The 16,495-nt window shown below is 37.8% G+C and overlaps 1 protein-coding gene across 2 annotated transcripts in view; it reads left to right on the forward strand.

Annotated features, from left to right (window-relative positions):
* The window catches only part of PAXIP1 (PAX interacting protein 1), a 39,818-nt gene that overhangs the window by 15,936 nt on the left and 7,387 nt on the right, over window positions 1–16,495 (forward strand). For both annotated transcript variants that reach the window (XM_040591245.1, XM_040591246.1), the window contains exons 5-14: window positions 744–857; window positions 4,781–5,425; window positions 8,151–8,868; window positions 9,663–9,757; window positions 10,749–10,844; window positions 11,177–11,314; window positions 12,656–12,777; window positions 13,334–13,518; window positions 13,648–13,691; window positions 16,273–16,340. In XM_040591245.1, coding sequence (XP_040447179.1) covers window positions 744–857; window positions 4,781–5,425; window positions 8,151–8,868; window positions 9,663–9,757; window positions 10,749–10,844; window positions 11,177–11,314; window positions 12,656–12,777; window positions 13,334–13,518; window positions 13,648–13,691; window positions 16,273–16,340 — 2,225 coding nt within the window. The remainder of the gene's footprint in view (window positions 1–743; window positions 858–4,780; window positions 5,426–8,150; window positions 8,869–9,662; window positions 9,758–10,748; window positions 10,845–11,176; window positions 11,315–12,655; window positions 12,778–13,333; window positions 13,519–13,647; window positions 13,692–16,272; window positions 16,341–16,495) is intronic.

Below are 16,495 nucleotides of genomic sequence, written 5' to 3' on the forward strand. Positions count from 1 at the left end.
TAAGTCTTTGCTCCTGTTCTTCTGTTTCTGCATTAACACAATATTCAGTCAACATGTTTTACCTGCTTATGCACTGAAACCTTAACGAGGGTGCCAGCAAGTAAAGTAAGGAAAGGTGGGCTTCAGTGGCCTGTGTCCATAGCCAGCCCCATGGGTCTGTGACCAGGGTGTGTGCACAGACGGACAGGATCAGGGCCTAGGTGCTGATGGAATATACGCATATATGTGCTTTAGACTTTCAAACAGATTGCTTCTGTAATACTGTCACTTACTCCCAGTGCTGATGGCTTAAATACATGTGCTTTCTTGGCAAGGGAGGGGGACATTACTGTGACATAAAATGTTAGAAATAAACACTTCATAAGTTTACGCAGGCTGTTAATTTGGTCTACTTGTTAAAATTCTGTTTAATGAATTTAAACAGGTTGTCTGAGATAAATAATTCTTGTTTGCTGGATTACTAACTTTCTCCTGTGGAAGGTGATGTATTAGTGTTGAGTTTTACAGAAGTGAAGAAGGTTTTTCTCTGTGCAGGTTAAAAATGATTGTTCAATGTCTTTTTTGTTGCGTCTCTTTGCCACTCTTTTTTTTTCTTTGTAACTTTCATGCTAATTTGGTATTTAAAACTGATAGGTAATACAGCAGTCAGACTTGTAAATAGCATGTCATGGATTGTACTAAAATTCTTCAAGCAGAAGGCAGCTGGTTGCGTAGAACTAAAGGGCTTATTACCTTCCTTTTAGGTTTTATCTGAAGACCGAAGTACGCTGTGGGCTTTGATTACTTTTTATGGAGGGAATTGCCAGCTGAGCCTCAATAATAAGTGTACTCATTTGATTGTGCCTGAGCCAAAGGGGGTAAGAGTTTATTACATGTACAATTCTCCTTGTTGTAGCTCTCATTTGCTTTTGAATAATCAAAAATTTTCCGTCTCCCTGAAGTTAGGATTCTTAGAACTGTTCATTAGTCCTGAACAGCTAAATTCAACACAATTATGCATTGCAGCTATTCAGTCTGTATTTATTTTCTGCATCGCTTTAAGCCTGATTAATTCAAAAGATGTCCAGTTTCATATCGGTATTTGTATTTCTGATTGAATAAAGCATGTTATTCTTTATTCTGTTTGTCTTAACCTAATTTTGACATGTCCTAATAGCTAGTGGTTGTGGTTTGTAAATCTGTAGCTACAGAATCAGTGAAGAAAAACAAAGGACAAAATTGAAAAATAGATAAAATGCCCTTCGATGTTTTGAGGGAGAAAGAGCTAAAGAGTGCAGAAGGAGGAACAGGGTTGGTTTTTTTTTTGATTATTATTTTTTTTTTTTTTAAAGAACAGAGAAGTCTCAAAATCGCTCAGCTCATTCCTCTTAGATGGTAGGATAAACAGTACACAGTGTTGCTGTCCAATTGCTGATAAAGTAGTCGTAGTTCAAATCACTCCCATCATAGCATCATAGACTATCTCAAGTTGGAAGGGAACCATAAGGATCATCTCATCCAACTCCCCGCTCCTGGCAGAACTCCCTAAAGCTAAACCATATGACTTCAGACACCCCTTGAACTCTTGTCCAGACGCCCCTTGAACTCTGACAGACTTGGTACCATGAGCACTTCCCTGGGGAGCCCGTTCCAGTGACCAGCCACCCTCTTGGTGAAGAAGCTTTTCCTAATGTCTCATCTGAACTTCCCCTGATGCAGCTTCATTCCATTTCTTCAAATCCTATCGCTGGTTGCCGGAGAGAGGATCAGCAGCAGCTCCCCCTTCACTACCCCCTTGAGGAAGCTGTAGAGTGTGAGGAGGTCACCCCTCAGCCTTCTCTTCTCCAAGCTGAACAAACCAAGTGATCTCAGCTGCTCCTTACAAGCCAAGACCTTTCACGATCTTGGTTGGCCTCCTCTGGACACACTAATAGTTTGATCTCCTCCTCCTATAAACTGAGTTGCCCAGAACTGCGCACAGTACTCGAGGTGCAGCCACACCAGTGCAGTGTAAAGTGCAGCAATCACCTTCCTCGGGTGGCTAGCTATGCTCTGCTTGATTCACCCCTTTTGGCTTGGTTGTCCCTTTTGGCTGCCAGGGCACACTGTTGAATTGTATCCGACTGACTGTTCACCCAAACCCCCGTATCTCTTTCCAACAGGGCTGCTCTTCAGTCTCTCGTCCTCCAGTTTGTATGTGTAACTAGAGTTACACTGTCCCAGGTGCAGAATGTGGCACTTGCTGTTGTTAAATTTAATACGGTTGGTGATTGTCCAGCTCTCTGTAGTCTGTCCCCATCTTTCTGTAAAGCCTCTCTGCTCTCAAGGGTATCAAATAGTGTCATCGCTTGACTTCCTACTCCCATGTAGGAAGCCGAATGTTGCTGTCTTCATGCAAATGGAGAAACTGAATCAGGCCAGGTAACTGGCTAAAGGCAGCATTAAGCACATCAGAATACCCTTCTCTACTGTAATGCTGGTAATGTTTCGGTTGTAATAGTTCACTGGAACTTCAGGAAGTGTTCAGGTACTCCTCCTGAAAAAGAAATACATTTATAATTGATGTAGCATGTTTGTTCAGAGACTGAAAATAACTGAAAACAAATAGAAGCTCACTTAAAAATGATTGCTTGGATGCTTTTAGTTAACGTGGTGGACAGAGCAAGCTTTTGGTTTTGTTTTTTGTGTTTTATTTTTTGTCCTTTAATAACATGAGCACATTTACATTACCATTTTTTAAAGTTTCAAATCAGTGTGAGGGGTCACACAGTTCAGTTAGAATGTGAGTAACTCTTAAGATCAGGTTCTATGCGCTACCTCCTTAGATAAATCTGTAAAACTTTGTCAAGTTTCTGATGTTGCTTTATACAAATAGAGTATATTATTGTCCCACCAATAATGCTTTTCATATTTTGGAGTTAGTGTAAACTCTCTTAATACTGAGGGGAAAACGTGGCTAGTGGGATGACAATAAACTGTTTATTGTATTTTGTGTATTGTGTGTGCAATACATAGGAAAGTACTTTACAGTAAAACATGGGCTGGCATTGGAAGAGAAGGTATGGGCATTGGAAATGCTTGCTTTTTCTTCCCTGTTACATTTAAAACTCTTAGGAATCTTTGCAGAGGTTTTTTTTGGAAGGGGATGTGGTTTTTTTGGTTTTGGCTGTTGTTTTTTTTTTTTTAAGTGCATGATCTTTATTCTATGGCGGAGTTAAAAGGTTTACCAAACAGCATCCTAGTTGTCTCCTCCATCACAGCAAAATGTAGTGTTTGGACAAAGAGCTTTGCTACCTAAAATGGTGTTTTTAAGAGGCAGTAATACATGTTTAAGAAGTGTTGCCTTAAATTGTAAGCTTTTTAGACTCAAGGATGTTGTCTTGAGCTTGCCAGTCAAGAAACTGACCCCCCCACACATTAGCATTTCATATCTGTGCAATAAAATAAGTATCTTGTTTAAATTTACATAATCTTTGAATGGGAACAGTTTTATAGGATGATTACTTTAAAATGCTTCTAGTCCTGTTGCTCTGACATACTACTACAAGGGAATCTGCAGCCGTTTGTAATGAGAACAGTTTTGACACTAGGAAAATTGAAATGCTTGCTTTGACTAGACACAAGATGATAAAACAAGATTCTTAATAATTCTCACCACAAAGAAAGAATGAAAACTCATATCTGCAAATAAACTTGGTTTCATCTGTAATCTCTTTATTGTGTATGAATGACAGTTTCATCGTAGGAAATAACTCTAGAGAATCATTAAATTAAATTAATTTCCTGTGAATGTGCTGGTTGTTAATTTTTATTGTTTGACATACAAAGAAAATCCCAGTTCAATCACTTTTAAATATGAGATCCTGAAATTAGTTTCAAATCTTCTGAAGAAAGTTTTCTTTTTTTTTTTTCCCCCCACTGTCTCGATATTTGTGAGGGGCTTCCATCAAAAGGATGCTTGTATCAATAGAGCACTGACTGTGTCTTATTTCTATTTCATAAGAAAGGAAGCAGTAAAGTTTTACTATTTGTATATATCTTGAAATGATGAAATTATAAGGAAGGAGAGAGGGATAAAGTTTTATACTTTGTTGTCATTGTAAGCTCTCACTGAAATAGATTTAGCCAATATTTGGACAGAAGTGTCATTTTCCAGTTGAGGGCAACATTACAGTTTGCAGCTTCTGAGAAGGCATATGGGAAATACCCCAGCGATCACCTTGTAAATACTTGTCTCTATTGTGAAATTCTGAGGTTTTCCCTAAGTGATTTTTCACGGTGGTGTTTTGGGTTTTTTGTTGTTTGGTTTTTTTTGTGGTTATTTATCCATATTTTTTTTTAGTGGAGAAAATCTAAGTATACACTGTATTTAGACTCACAGTAATGTCCACCTAAAAATCAGCTGATTCTTAGTATTGACTGTGGTGTTCCTAATTGCTGGAGTTCTGAAGGCTTTTTCAGAACCAAATGTCATGATTTTGAAACCTTTGGTGATTTGGTTTGAGAAGAATTTGAGCAGTGGTGTTTTTGCAAGTGAAGACTTAATCTTCTGCAGTTGTGCCTTCTGAATCCTTTATATTGTAAATATGGAGGTTTTTGTTACAATCTCTTGGAACTTGTGGTTTCACACAGTAGTGTGGATTATCCTGTTGGTTCTGGGAGAGATCACTTTTTCTTATTGGACAGCCTCTTTTGGTCTGCCTCTCCATGCTCTAGCCCTGCCCTCAAAAACGTTATTTGGGATTTTTTGTCTTGAAATAAAACTTATTCTTCCCCCCCCTCCCCTCCTGTTTCTCTCCAGGAAAAATATGAATGTGCTTGTAAACGGGACAGCATTAAAATTGTGACACCAGACTGGGTACTAGATTCTATAGCTGATAAGACTAGAAAAGAAGAGACTCCTTATCATCCTCGTTTAATTATATATGAGGAGGAAGAAGAGGAGGAGGAGGAAGAGGAGGAAGAAGCAGAAAACGAAGAACAAGATTCTCAAAATGAAGCTAGTACTGATGAAAAATTATCAAGCCCTGCATCTTCTCGAGAAGGATCACCTTTGGGTGATCAAGTTTTTTCACCGAAATCTACTACTGCTGATAAGGCAAAAGGGGAACTGATGTTTGATGATTCTTCAGATTCCTCTCCAGAAAAGCAAGAAAGGAATTTGAATTGGACACCAGCTGAAGTCCCACAGGCATCTACAGCAAAGCGTAGGTTGCCTCAAGGGAAAGACTCTGGGTTAATTAATTTATGTGCCAATGTCCCACCAGTGCCAGGTAATATTTTGCCTCCAGATATGAGAGGCAATCTAATGGCTTCAGTACAAGGTGCCCAAAGTTCTGATCGACAGGAAATGATGGCTACGTGGAGTCCAGCCGTGCGGACATTAAGGAATATTACTAATAGTGCTGATATTCAGCAGATTAATAGACCATCAAATGTAGCACATGTAAGTGTTGGATTTTTAATTTATATGATATTGGACTTTTTCTTAGGAACTATCACATCCAGGAACTTCAGTTTCCTGTTACTGTTCTTTAAATGCATAGAGGATTAAAAGTTCCCCGTATTACGTAGAAGTTGTGGCCAAATTAGTAACCTCCCCATAATAAGTAACTTCATTCCTAGCAGGTTCACGGAAGTAAGAACGCATTTGGAAAAAATGTGTGGAAGTGTAGAGCTGTGTTCAACTATAGTGTGCTTTAGTTTCAGTACTGATTTCTCGGTAAGAGCAAAAAGAAAAAAATAGTTCTTCAATTTAGTATTACTTGGCTAGCTCTGAAAACCTGATTTCATACCATTCAAGCTTTTCATTCAGTGCAAGGGATTATTTGTCCTATAAACACATATAACTGAAATTGATCGTTCTCACAGCAGGTTCAGCTCTATACTGTGTTCTGCTGGGCATCATTAAGTTGTTATATGGTATAGTCAGGATTATGATGCGGTAGTTCTAATATATAAGTTCTTATGCTGCTCGTATAGTTGAAATACTTGCAGCTTTTGTATTGAATTTATTTTTGGAAGAAAACAAAGTGAGTGAGCATGCACTGAAATAACTTGCAGCATTGAAATTCTTAGATGTTCATGGGAAGGGAACATGAGAAAAGTAGGTTTTGGTAAATGTTAGACATCTTTACTTAAGTAATTGCACTGGTGCATTTATTTGGATGCTCATCTGATGGTAAAACTTTCAAAGGTGCCCGAATAATCTAGAAGCTTACAGCTAGTACTTAAACACAAAAGGTGGAGTCACTCAGAAATATTCTTTGTTTCCATATGGGTTCTGAATATGAAATGGAAATACAGGCTTCATTTTAAAACTGAATCTTAGATTCCTCTTCTCAGTGCCTTGAACTGTTTTAAGGACTGAGACTTTTGGGTCAGGACTGAGGAGAACCATCAGCATCCTGGGCAGTTGGCCAGTGCCTGGAAAATTGGCTGATGCTTTCATGTCTGAACACCACATCTTCTACAACCCAGTCATTGTACTATCAAATACTCTTTAGTGGCACCTCTGTGGAAGTATTTTTCTGTAAGTAATATTTATAGAGCCCCAGGGCAGTTGATGGTATCGTGCTTTGGCTAGACTTTGTTCTCCCAAAGTCTGTTAGACTAGGGACATGACTATGGTCTACAAGGAGTGTTCTTAAGTACCACATCAGGCTGCTGTATGTTGCCATTCTAGCTCCAGCATGAGGAGAAAAGCTTTGCGTCTTAAGAGCTGTGAATCTGCTTCCTAGAGGGAGGAATACCAATTCTACCTTTTTCCTTTTAACTTCCTTCTGGCTAGTCTTAATTGTGCTTTGTATCCTGCTTGGGTACCAGTCTTGGGTGGATTCCATGCCTTGGTGCACAGTCTTGGGAAGTTCATGTTTAATTCAAACCTCAGATTTCTGCTGAATGGCAAGATCTGTAATAAGGAATTTTGCAGATAGAAAGTTACTTTCTGAATATAGTCTTGGATACTTTTGAAAGTTTTATTCCTTTATTTTGAAATATGTGTTCTGAAGCTTCTGTAATTTTGACTTTTGGGGCTTCTTGTGCAGAGCAGCATGAAGATCTCATACTGAGCATCAGAAACACTCTTTTTGTGTGTTATTTTTAGTTATTGAAGTTATACTGTGGTGCTGTCTAGACATTAGTGATGGGTAATGCATTCATAAATGTGGTTGTACATGTATGCTGTACCAACATCAAAATTCTGGGATGTTTTGAAGTGCATTGTAAAAAATACTTGAGCCACCTCTGATGAAGAGTAGATGGACAGCTCATTGAGAGGATACAGTTAATTGGCTTAGTGTTTTAGTGATGTGCTTTGATTCCTCTCTCTCGCCCACATGCATCACTGAAGTTCACACTGTATGTGATGAAATGGTGTGGGTGAAGGAAACAAGCTTTGCAGAATTCACTAAAGCTGACTTCATGTTTAAAAGACTTTGAGTGGCGAGTCTAGTTTCCTATTGCTCCTTCCAATTTTTAATAGGTAGTTGATATTAAAATGTTCTAATAAATATGTAGAGCTCATGCTGATTATCAGGAGATTGCCTAATTTTCCCTTTTCTGATGCTTTAAAAACACACTTGCTAACTTGTGTCTCCTTAGCGTGAAATGATTCTTCCCTTAACTGTGAGTTACATACCTAAAAATGAATTAAACTCCACGTTACTTCAGCATTCTGTATAAACCTAAAATCTATTATTATTAAGTATGGGTTGGCTAGGTTCCCATGTTTCAAACAGCACTAATTAGTAGAGACTTTATTAGCAGTTTTTAAGTTAATTAAGGCTATGGAACTAAAGTTAATGTAACAGGCCATCAGAATTGTAAAATACATATTTACAGTTGATTGAGTTGATCAATGTCATTATTACTATAGTGTTAATAGTCATAATGCTATTGGAGGTATCATCAGTAATACAAGGGTGGGTTTTAATCTTAAATTTTGCTAAAACATGCATTGCCTTATATTAGGAGCCATCTGTAGCTCCATGCATTTCTGCGTGTCAGTCCACTTTTTATTTTGCTAGTAATTTAAAGATTTTCGTTTAGCTCACAATATTTTTAAGCATAGGGTTCTCTTCTTTTGAAAACTGTATTTGCCCAGTAGTTCTTTAATATTTTAAAAACTGAATGACAACAAAAAGGTCACAAAACTAATCTTTGTTTTCTAGATATTACAATCACTTTCAGCACCTACAAAAAGTTTAGAACAACAAGTAAATCATAGCCAACAGGGACATCCAAATGTGGTGCTGTTTAGTCAAGTGAAACTAACACCAGAGACACATTTATTACAGCAGTCACATCAAGCACAGCAGCAACAGCACCATCCTCTTTTACACCTTCAACCTCAACAACTTATGCAGCTACAACAGCAGCAGCAGCAACAGCCCCAGATTTCCCAGCAGTCTTTCCAACAGCAACAGCCTCATCAGTTTTCGCAACAGCAACAGCAAGTTCATCAGCAGCACCAGTTCACACAGCAGCAGCTTCAGTTTCCCCAGCAGCAGTTACATGCTCAGCAGCTACATCGACCTCAGCAACAGCTCCAGTTCCAACAGCAGCATGCTTTGCAACAGCAACTTCATCAGCTGCAGCAGCAGCAGCTACAGCAGCAACAGTTGCAGCAGCTACAGCAACAGAATCTGCAACAACAGCTGCAACATCAGCAGCAGCAAATGCAGCAGCAGCAAATGCAGCAGCAGCACTTGCAGCGATTACACCAACAGCATCAGCAACAACAAATGCAGAATCAGGCAACACAGCACTTAACTCAGACATCTCAAACACTACAGCATCAAGTTGCCGCCCAGCAGCCACAACACCACCAGCAGCAACAGCAACAACTGCAACAGCAGCCGCTTTTTGGACACGATCCAGCAGCGGAGAGTTAGTAATTACTGCCTTCTGATTCTGGAAAAAAGTGGCTAATGACATGATATAATGTGGTTTAGAATATAAAAAAAGTAATGCTCTGTTTACTTTGTATGTAAGTATGGGATTGTAAGACTTAGAAATGCCATTCATGGTGCCGGACCTCTTTTACTAATTTTTAGACAAACAGATTTCAATTATAACCAAGGATGATCCAGAAATCTGAAAAGCATGAGAGCACTGAGAACATTCTCTTTTCAAATATATACTTTTTGCCCCTAGCATATAAATTATACTGTGAGAACAGTGATAGTCTATGCATACCATAAGGGGTTTTTTAACTTTGGAAGAGGGGAATGGGGAAGCTTTCAAACAGCATAGCAACTGGAAAGACAGCTTAAATAATGGAAGTACTAGTAAATTAATGAGGATTCAGTATCAGATAGAAAGCTGTCATACCTTTGAATTCTGTCCGTGCTAGTAGAACTGAAAGCTTTTGATTGTTTTGACTATTAATTGCTGATCTGTATAAAATAGTTGTTAGTTTTCCTTTTGGTGCCCCTTTAGCCCCCCTTCCCCAGGATGAAAACCACCCAGAACAAAACCATCCTGGGCTGAACTGTGCCTTTAGATGTGGGCTGTCAGCTTTGAAATTTTGAATCCTACTTTTTCCAAGATTTACTTGAAAATTGAATGACGTTTATAATGTGGTAATAGAAAAGGTTAGTGTAGCAAATATGTTCTGAGATGAACTCTTCAGACTTGTAAGTATTTAATTTTTTGTTCTTTTATGTGCCAAACTATTCCAGTTCCAGAAGACTATTTCCTACTGGGCTGTGTCTTTGCAATTGCTGATTACCCAGAACAGATGTCTGACAAACAGCTGTTAGCAACCTGGAAACGGGTAAGATTCTGCTGTATTTTTAAACAACTATGATAATGTAATGTCATAGTAACTAAATTCTAGAAGAAATCTTTGGAAGTATTTCAGCACTATTTGCTTTTCTTTAGGCATCCTTTTGTGTAATGTGTGTTACAACCTAAAAAACATGATTCAACTGCAGCTGACTAGAAAAAGTAATAAAAACGCTTTAGATCTGCAGCCTGGTTCAATTAGGTCTTTAGTGAGAACATTAGCTAAATAAGTTATAGCCTTAACTATTTCCCAACTATTATGCTTTTAATCAGGCAGCTGTAGTACAGCAAATGTAATATAGCATTGCTATCTATCTTTAACTTGATTGTATAAAAAGACTCTTTTTTTGCATATAATTTTGGCATTTAATAGCCTGTGAGGTATCCACCTGAGTGAATAAGATGGAAGAATAGAGTGTTTCTATTTTTTGCCAACTTCTATTTTTCAGAAAAATCTGATTGTATCCTTTCCTAAATGAGAGGACTTTGATGTTCTTCAGAAACTTCTGATGGATTTTATAGTTGAATTTTCCCTACAATTTTGCATAATCAAGTAAGCTGTTGACATTTTTAACAGCACTTGTGTTTATTGCTGAGATAGAATTGAATAGTTCATGAAGAATTGTTTAATAGTTATACTGCAACAATAAAAAACGTGAGAAGGGTTATTTTTGTTTATATATATTTATTTGGTTTTTTAATTGATTCTAAAATATAGATTATTTTTTTGGTAGCTCAGTGAGAAGGTGCATATTTAATTTTGTTTTCTCTCTTTTTTTTTTTTTTTTTTTTAATTCTTTTCCAAAATGTTCTTAAGGTAGATAACAAACCTTTTTTTTGGGGGGGTAACTCTTCAGTGAAATGGTGCTGATGGTGGCAGTGTCCTAAAGAGTAGACTTTCATTTCAGACTGTTTATTTCTTAGGGTAATTTAAAAGCCATTGCATATATTAGAAGTTGTGGGTTTGTTGTCTTTATTAGATCATTCAAGCACATGGTGGGACAGTGGACCCTACTCTAACAAGCAGATGTACACATCTTCTTTGTGAAAGCCAAGTCAGTAACATGTATGCTCAGGTATGCAAACCAGTATCGTCTATTCATGCATGCTTTCATTACTGGAAAGGTAGGGCTTTTCAGTATGTACTTAATGGTTAGATTGCAAGTATAAAATTACAGTCTTTCATGATGTGCTTTTTTATGATTTGTGGTTTATGGTATAACAAATTTTCATAATGCATGTCATGGATTTATTCCAGAGAGCACTGAGAAAGATGCTGTGAGAAGGAGGATACTGAAAAGAAAGAGAAAAATTATTAAAATTGAAGCTTTGTGTTGTAGAAAAAGTTTAAAATAAAATGAAGATGTATTTTGCTTTTTAAAAGCTGTTTTTATGCCTGTATTCATAGGCTTTAAGAGAAAGGAAGAGATGCATTACAGCACATTGGCTCAACTCAATCTTGAAGAAGAAGAAAATGGTACCACCTCATCGAGCCCTTCATTTTCCAGTGGCATTTCCACCAGGAGGAAAGCCATGCTCTCAACATGTAAGATGAAAAAGCTTACTTCTAAAGAATGCTTGCTTCCTTACAAGAGCAACATTAAAATGTAGCTAGAAAGTGGTTACTCGAAGCATAATAGGCATTTCTTTTGTCTTGGAAGAAAAGCTGCTGTTAATCTTAAGGTCCCGTGTTGATGTGGTGCATGCTGCTGGGTGATTGAGTGCTTTTTACTGAGTTCTGAGTGCTGAGGAGTAACACCTTGTTTGGGAATGAGCCTCTTGTAATGTTTGCATCTCAGTTTCTATGAGTTGTACATAGCAAGACGGCAGGAATCCAAGCTGTGTCGTTTTTTTACTAACAGCACATCTAACAGTCTCTGCTTCCTTTACCATAACCCAATGTTTTGAGGGGATTTTTTGAGGGGTTTCTTTTTCTGGGTCAATACACAGCAAATATAAAAAAAGGAAGCTCATATTGTTAATCAGAGAATAGGAGGTTGCAGTTACAAGCAGCCCATGCAGTGAGGAGCACTGGGCAAGCTGAATTTTGTGGGGTGGAAAGGGAAACGTGCAGAGTTGAATCAGATGCATCTTGAAATAACACTGTGCAATATGAAACAAGATGCCAAAGTATGTCTCACATTGCGTTTCTTTTTGCTGAATACAGACATACAGGATGATGGCCTTGCTGCTAGCCTGTTCTAAAAGACATAAAAAGAATACAGGTTTGGGAAAATAGAATACAACAATATGCCTGTGAGCACAGGGGTTGGTAGTAAATGTAATATGTAACATAATAAATGTAGCTTATTATCAACAACAGAATTGCTGTTGCTTTTTCCTAAATAAAAAGAGAGAGTGGCAACCTGGCAAAACTAAGGATAAGAATGGAAGAAGTGGAATTACAGTTCACTACCGATAATCGGCTGGCATGGTTTATTTGGCTTCATGGCAGAGTAGAGCAGAGCATTATAAAGATTTTTAAAAGCAGAGAAGGGCAAAGTAAGTGTGAGCATTTCTGTGTCTCCCTGAATATGAACAGCAGCAGGAGAAAGAGGTGAGATGTACGAGAAGAAAATTAGGTGTGAGCTATTTCATAATAGTCTTTGTAAATGAGAAAAAGCTGACCATCAGAATGAAGATGATTCTTCCTGCAGAACTAGTGCTAGAAACCTCAATTTTTTATGTATAAACGAATTAGTTTTAGATTGTACTTCATGTATCCCACAAGCCATGTTTTAATTAAGTGCCTATATGCCATAGTTACGGTACTCTGTATTTCATTGTAATGTAAAACGATTAGTAATGGTAAAATATTTTCAACAGGAGCATTTTGTAAGTAACTATTGATGTTCTGTTATTTGTAACTGCCTCTTTCTATCTGTAGATAATCTCTGTGACAGGATTTGTTGATAGTGACAGAGATGACCTCAAACTGATGGCCTACCTAGCAGGTGCCAAATACACAGGCTATCTCTGTCGCAGCAATACCGTTCTCATCTGTAAAGAGTAAGTGGTTTATTTCTGCAGTATTCACATTCTTGTAGCCTATTGCCAGTTAGTGTTTTCCTTACCGTGAGGTGCTAGTTTCACCTTGTTATAAGAATGTTAATTTTAATAAATTCTGCAATTAGATAGCAGAACTTAGTGATGTTGTTCCTTGAACTAAGTTAGTGCATACTGTTACGCAATGAATTTGGCTTTCTGGACCCAGGCAAAAAAAAAATTTTACTATTTTAAAATATTTTGTAAGCGATGCTGACTGTTAGTTACATAATCTATAAGTAAAATACCTTTCTTTTTAATAATTGTTAAAGTTTGACATGGGAAAACTAAGTTAAATCCAGGTCTAATTGGATTCCGTTTGGGGCAGAAATTCTACCCTAACTGACTTGTTCTGGCACCTAGAACAAAAGTATTTTTTCAGAGTATCTACTCTGTCACAGTTACAACAGATAGTAGGCCAACAAAGAAATACTGGTATTTTAGGTTTATTATTAGAAATTGCAATTTTACCTATTTTATCAGAATGTAATTTTATTTTTCTTCATTTCTGAACAATAAGACCCAGTGGCTTGAAGTATGAGAAAGCTAAAGAGTGGAGAATACCATGTGTAAATGCGCAATGGCTCTGTGACATACTGCTAGGAAATTTTGAAGCTTTACGGCAGATACAGCACAGTCGGTATACGGTATTCAGTCTTCAGGATCCGCTTTCTCCTAGTCAACATCTAGTTCTAAACCTTCTGGGTAAGTTTCAGTCACAAAACCCTGTGTTCTCTAGCATGCGTATATGCACCTGCTTAATAAAAGCATGTGTTTTTCTGTTATAAATAACACTGCAATGGTTTAATTTTTGTTTTGTTCTTAAATTCCTAGATGCTTGGAGAGTCCCATTAAAGGTATCACCAGAACTTCTAATGGTATGTGGAATTATTGTATATATACAGCTGGTTTTGTAAAATTGCTCTTTAGTGTTTTTAGTGTGAGCAACATGACAGGGGGGCTTACACAGACCCATACCGAACCTCCTGGCTGTACTTCCTACTAATGTTTTATTTTATTTCTGTATCTATTTTATTTTGAGAAATCTGAGGAATAAGGTTTTGCAGAACTAAGAAACTGGAGTGCGATGTACAAAATTAAGTTACTTTTGAGACATTTTGGGCTAGTTGTTCCTTAATTTTTACATCAGACCTTTAGAAAGGGCTTAGTATTTGAGTCAGTACCTATCTGAAAATCAGGCCACATAAGGGTTTTTAAGGCAGAACACCCAAAATCAGTAAGAATTTTGATAGACTATTGGCTAAATTTTGAATAGGATAGACAATGTAAATTAAGGGTGGAACTACTTTATAAAATCTCTTGAAATATTCTAAGAACTAAAACCATGGGCATATAATCCATATATTTTGTAATTTAAAAATATTTCATGCTTTAGAAAGTGTAGGTGATAGCCTTGGAAATAACAGCAGTGTAAGTGAACAAAGAAGAATGTACCTTAAAAAAGACAGAAAACGTTCAATTTTTGTAATGTATTTTATGAAACATGCAAAACAGGAGCCAGATGTAAGAAGTGAGGTGGAAAATGCAACATCTTCTGAACTGTTTCTTTGTTCTGAACATGCAGAAAACTGTTTCAGTTTTTGTATTGTAACGTACAAAAAAAATATTTGTATCTCCTGTTTTCAGATTTATACTTGGTAACTGTTTTCACAGCGTCTGTCTTGACGTAGGTAAATCCCAGTTTAAGCTACTAAGCTTTCAGTTCATTTGTACAACAGGTGACTGTCAGGTAACATTTTACATTGCACAAAAATGTTTTGCCACACCTTTTGTGTTCTGGATCACTTACCTCAGTCGTTTTGTATACTCTTCAGAACAGAGGAGCTTAGTAACTGTCTTAACTTAGTTTGTACTAATACTTTAAAATGGGATCTGAGCACTATTTTTAATACCTTTCAGCTTTAGAAATAGCCACTCCTGTATCCCTGGCCAGAAGTTTGAAATTTCCTTCTTCTTATAGACCCGTGTGGAGTTGTTTGTGGACCTGTAGGAAACTAGCTTTAGAAAATTAAATGCTTTTAAAAATTTGTGTACTTCATGTTTTCCTGGAGAAGGATGGATTCTACTAGTGGCAAAATAAAAAAATCCTTGAGGAGAATCAGTATGCACTATTATTACTTTAAATATTTTTTAACCAACTCAGTTTTGGACTTGTTACCACCACCCTTTGCATCCATACTGCAGTTGAGCTCATCTTAAAATGGGGCATGTGCCGCCTTCGTGTGATTTCACCAGAGCAGGTGGTGGTCCATGTCCTGTGTTCTGTAGGAAATGGGAGGGAACTTAGGGATCAGAAGCCTAATTTACCACCTCCCTTTCTGTATTTACTCTGTGGGTACCCTTCGTGGCCATGTGATGTGAGAATCTTGTAACTTAGATCAAAAGAGACTTCTGGGCATAATCTTGTCCAGCTCCCTGCAGGATGCCCACGTATGAAGAATATGATTTGGTAATAGAAAATGCAGGGCGTGTAGGAGTTTCAGACCAGTACTTCACTGCTTTCACAGTAGGCTTTTCTGTTTGTCTGGGGATTTAAAGTATGGGGTCCTCTTAAGGACAGCTGGCTGTCAGATGGTGTTGATGCAGTCTACCTTTTCCATTTGCATAGTTGAAATGTCTATCAAAAAGCGAGTGTGTGCACTTTTCTTTCCAGATGCTCCTACTAGTGACTGTCTAGCATAAAAACGCATGTTCCTGAGCGTAGGGAACAAACCCCTGCGGCCTGTTCCTCCCAAAGGGCCACCCTCGCCGCAAGGCTGGAGTATGCTGCCTGTCTTTCTGGTCATTTGCCTGTAGCATTCCTCATTAAATTGCAGGTGTAGATTTGAAGGTTAAAAAGGAATAGAAGTCACACACTCCTGCGACTTGAGAGCTGTGGTTTCAACTTTCCCAGGCCAAGGAGAACCTGAAAGCTCCATTTCTGTACCCCTGGGCAAATGCTGTCATGGCTGGGGAGGCAGGAGAGTCTGACCAGGGAGCACCTGAGCATACACTGGAGCTTCTGTTTATGTAGTTGGGGAACCTGAATGTTTAGAATGCAGGTGCCAGTATTTTCTGTTGATATTTAAACACCGAGAAGCGTAGTAGTCTTCCTGTATTTAATAAATGGACAGGTTTTTCAGTCATTTAATTCTTTGGGTTTTCTATTGATGATTTATCATCTTGAAAGGAAAAAAAAGTCCCACACTGTTTTATTTGGTGTACACTTAAATGGTTACATACTTTGTGGAGAAGCTTTAGTTACTGCTCAAGCTTCGCTCAAGTCAGTTGTGTAAGCAACAGGTGCACCAGTACATGTTCAGTAACATGTCTTTTTGGTTTGTGTTTGATTCTCTTTAATATGTTCTCAGAATATTGTTGTATAGTTTTTCTCTTTCAGAATAGAAGTTGGTTTCCCTGCTCAATTCAAATATAAACATGTAGATGGTTTAATTTCAGGGTGTGAGATTGCCTTTGAAACCAAAGCAAAATGAATCCAGTCTTCAGCCATCTTCTAAAAGAGCAAGGTAAGAATAGCAAGCAATCGGTGCTAGTAGTCCTTAATTTACTTTTCCACATAAGTGTCAGCTGGTCATCAGTCTGGTTCCATCCTGAGCCCTGCTAATTGAAATAAGTATCAATGTTTTTTGCATATTACCAGCTACTCAACTGGCAAGAATAA

The sequence above is a fragment of the Falco naumanni genome, chromosome 4 (genome assembly GCF_017639655.2).
Source record: "Falco naumanni isolate bFalNau1 chromosome 4, bFalNau1.pat, whole genome shotgun sequence".
Lineage (NCBI taxonomy): Eukaryota > Metazoa > Chordata > Aves > Falconiformes > Falconidae > Falco > Falco naumanni.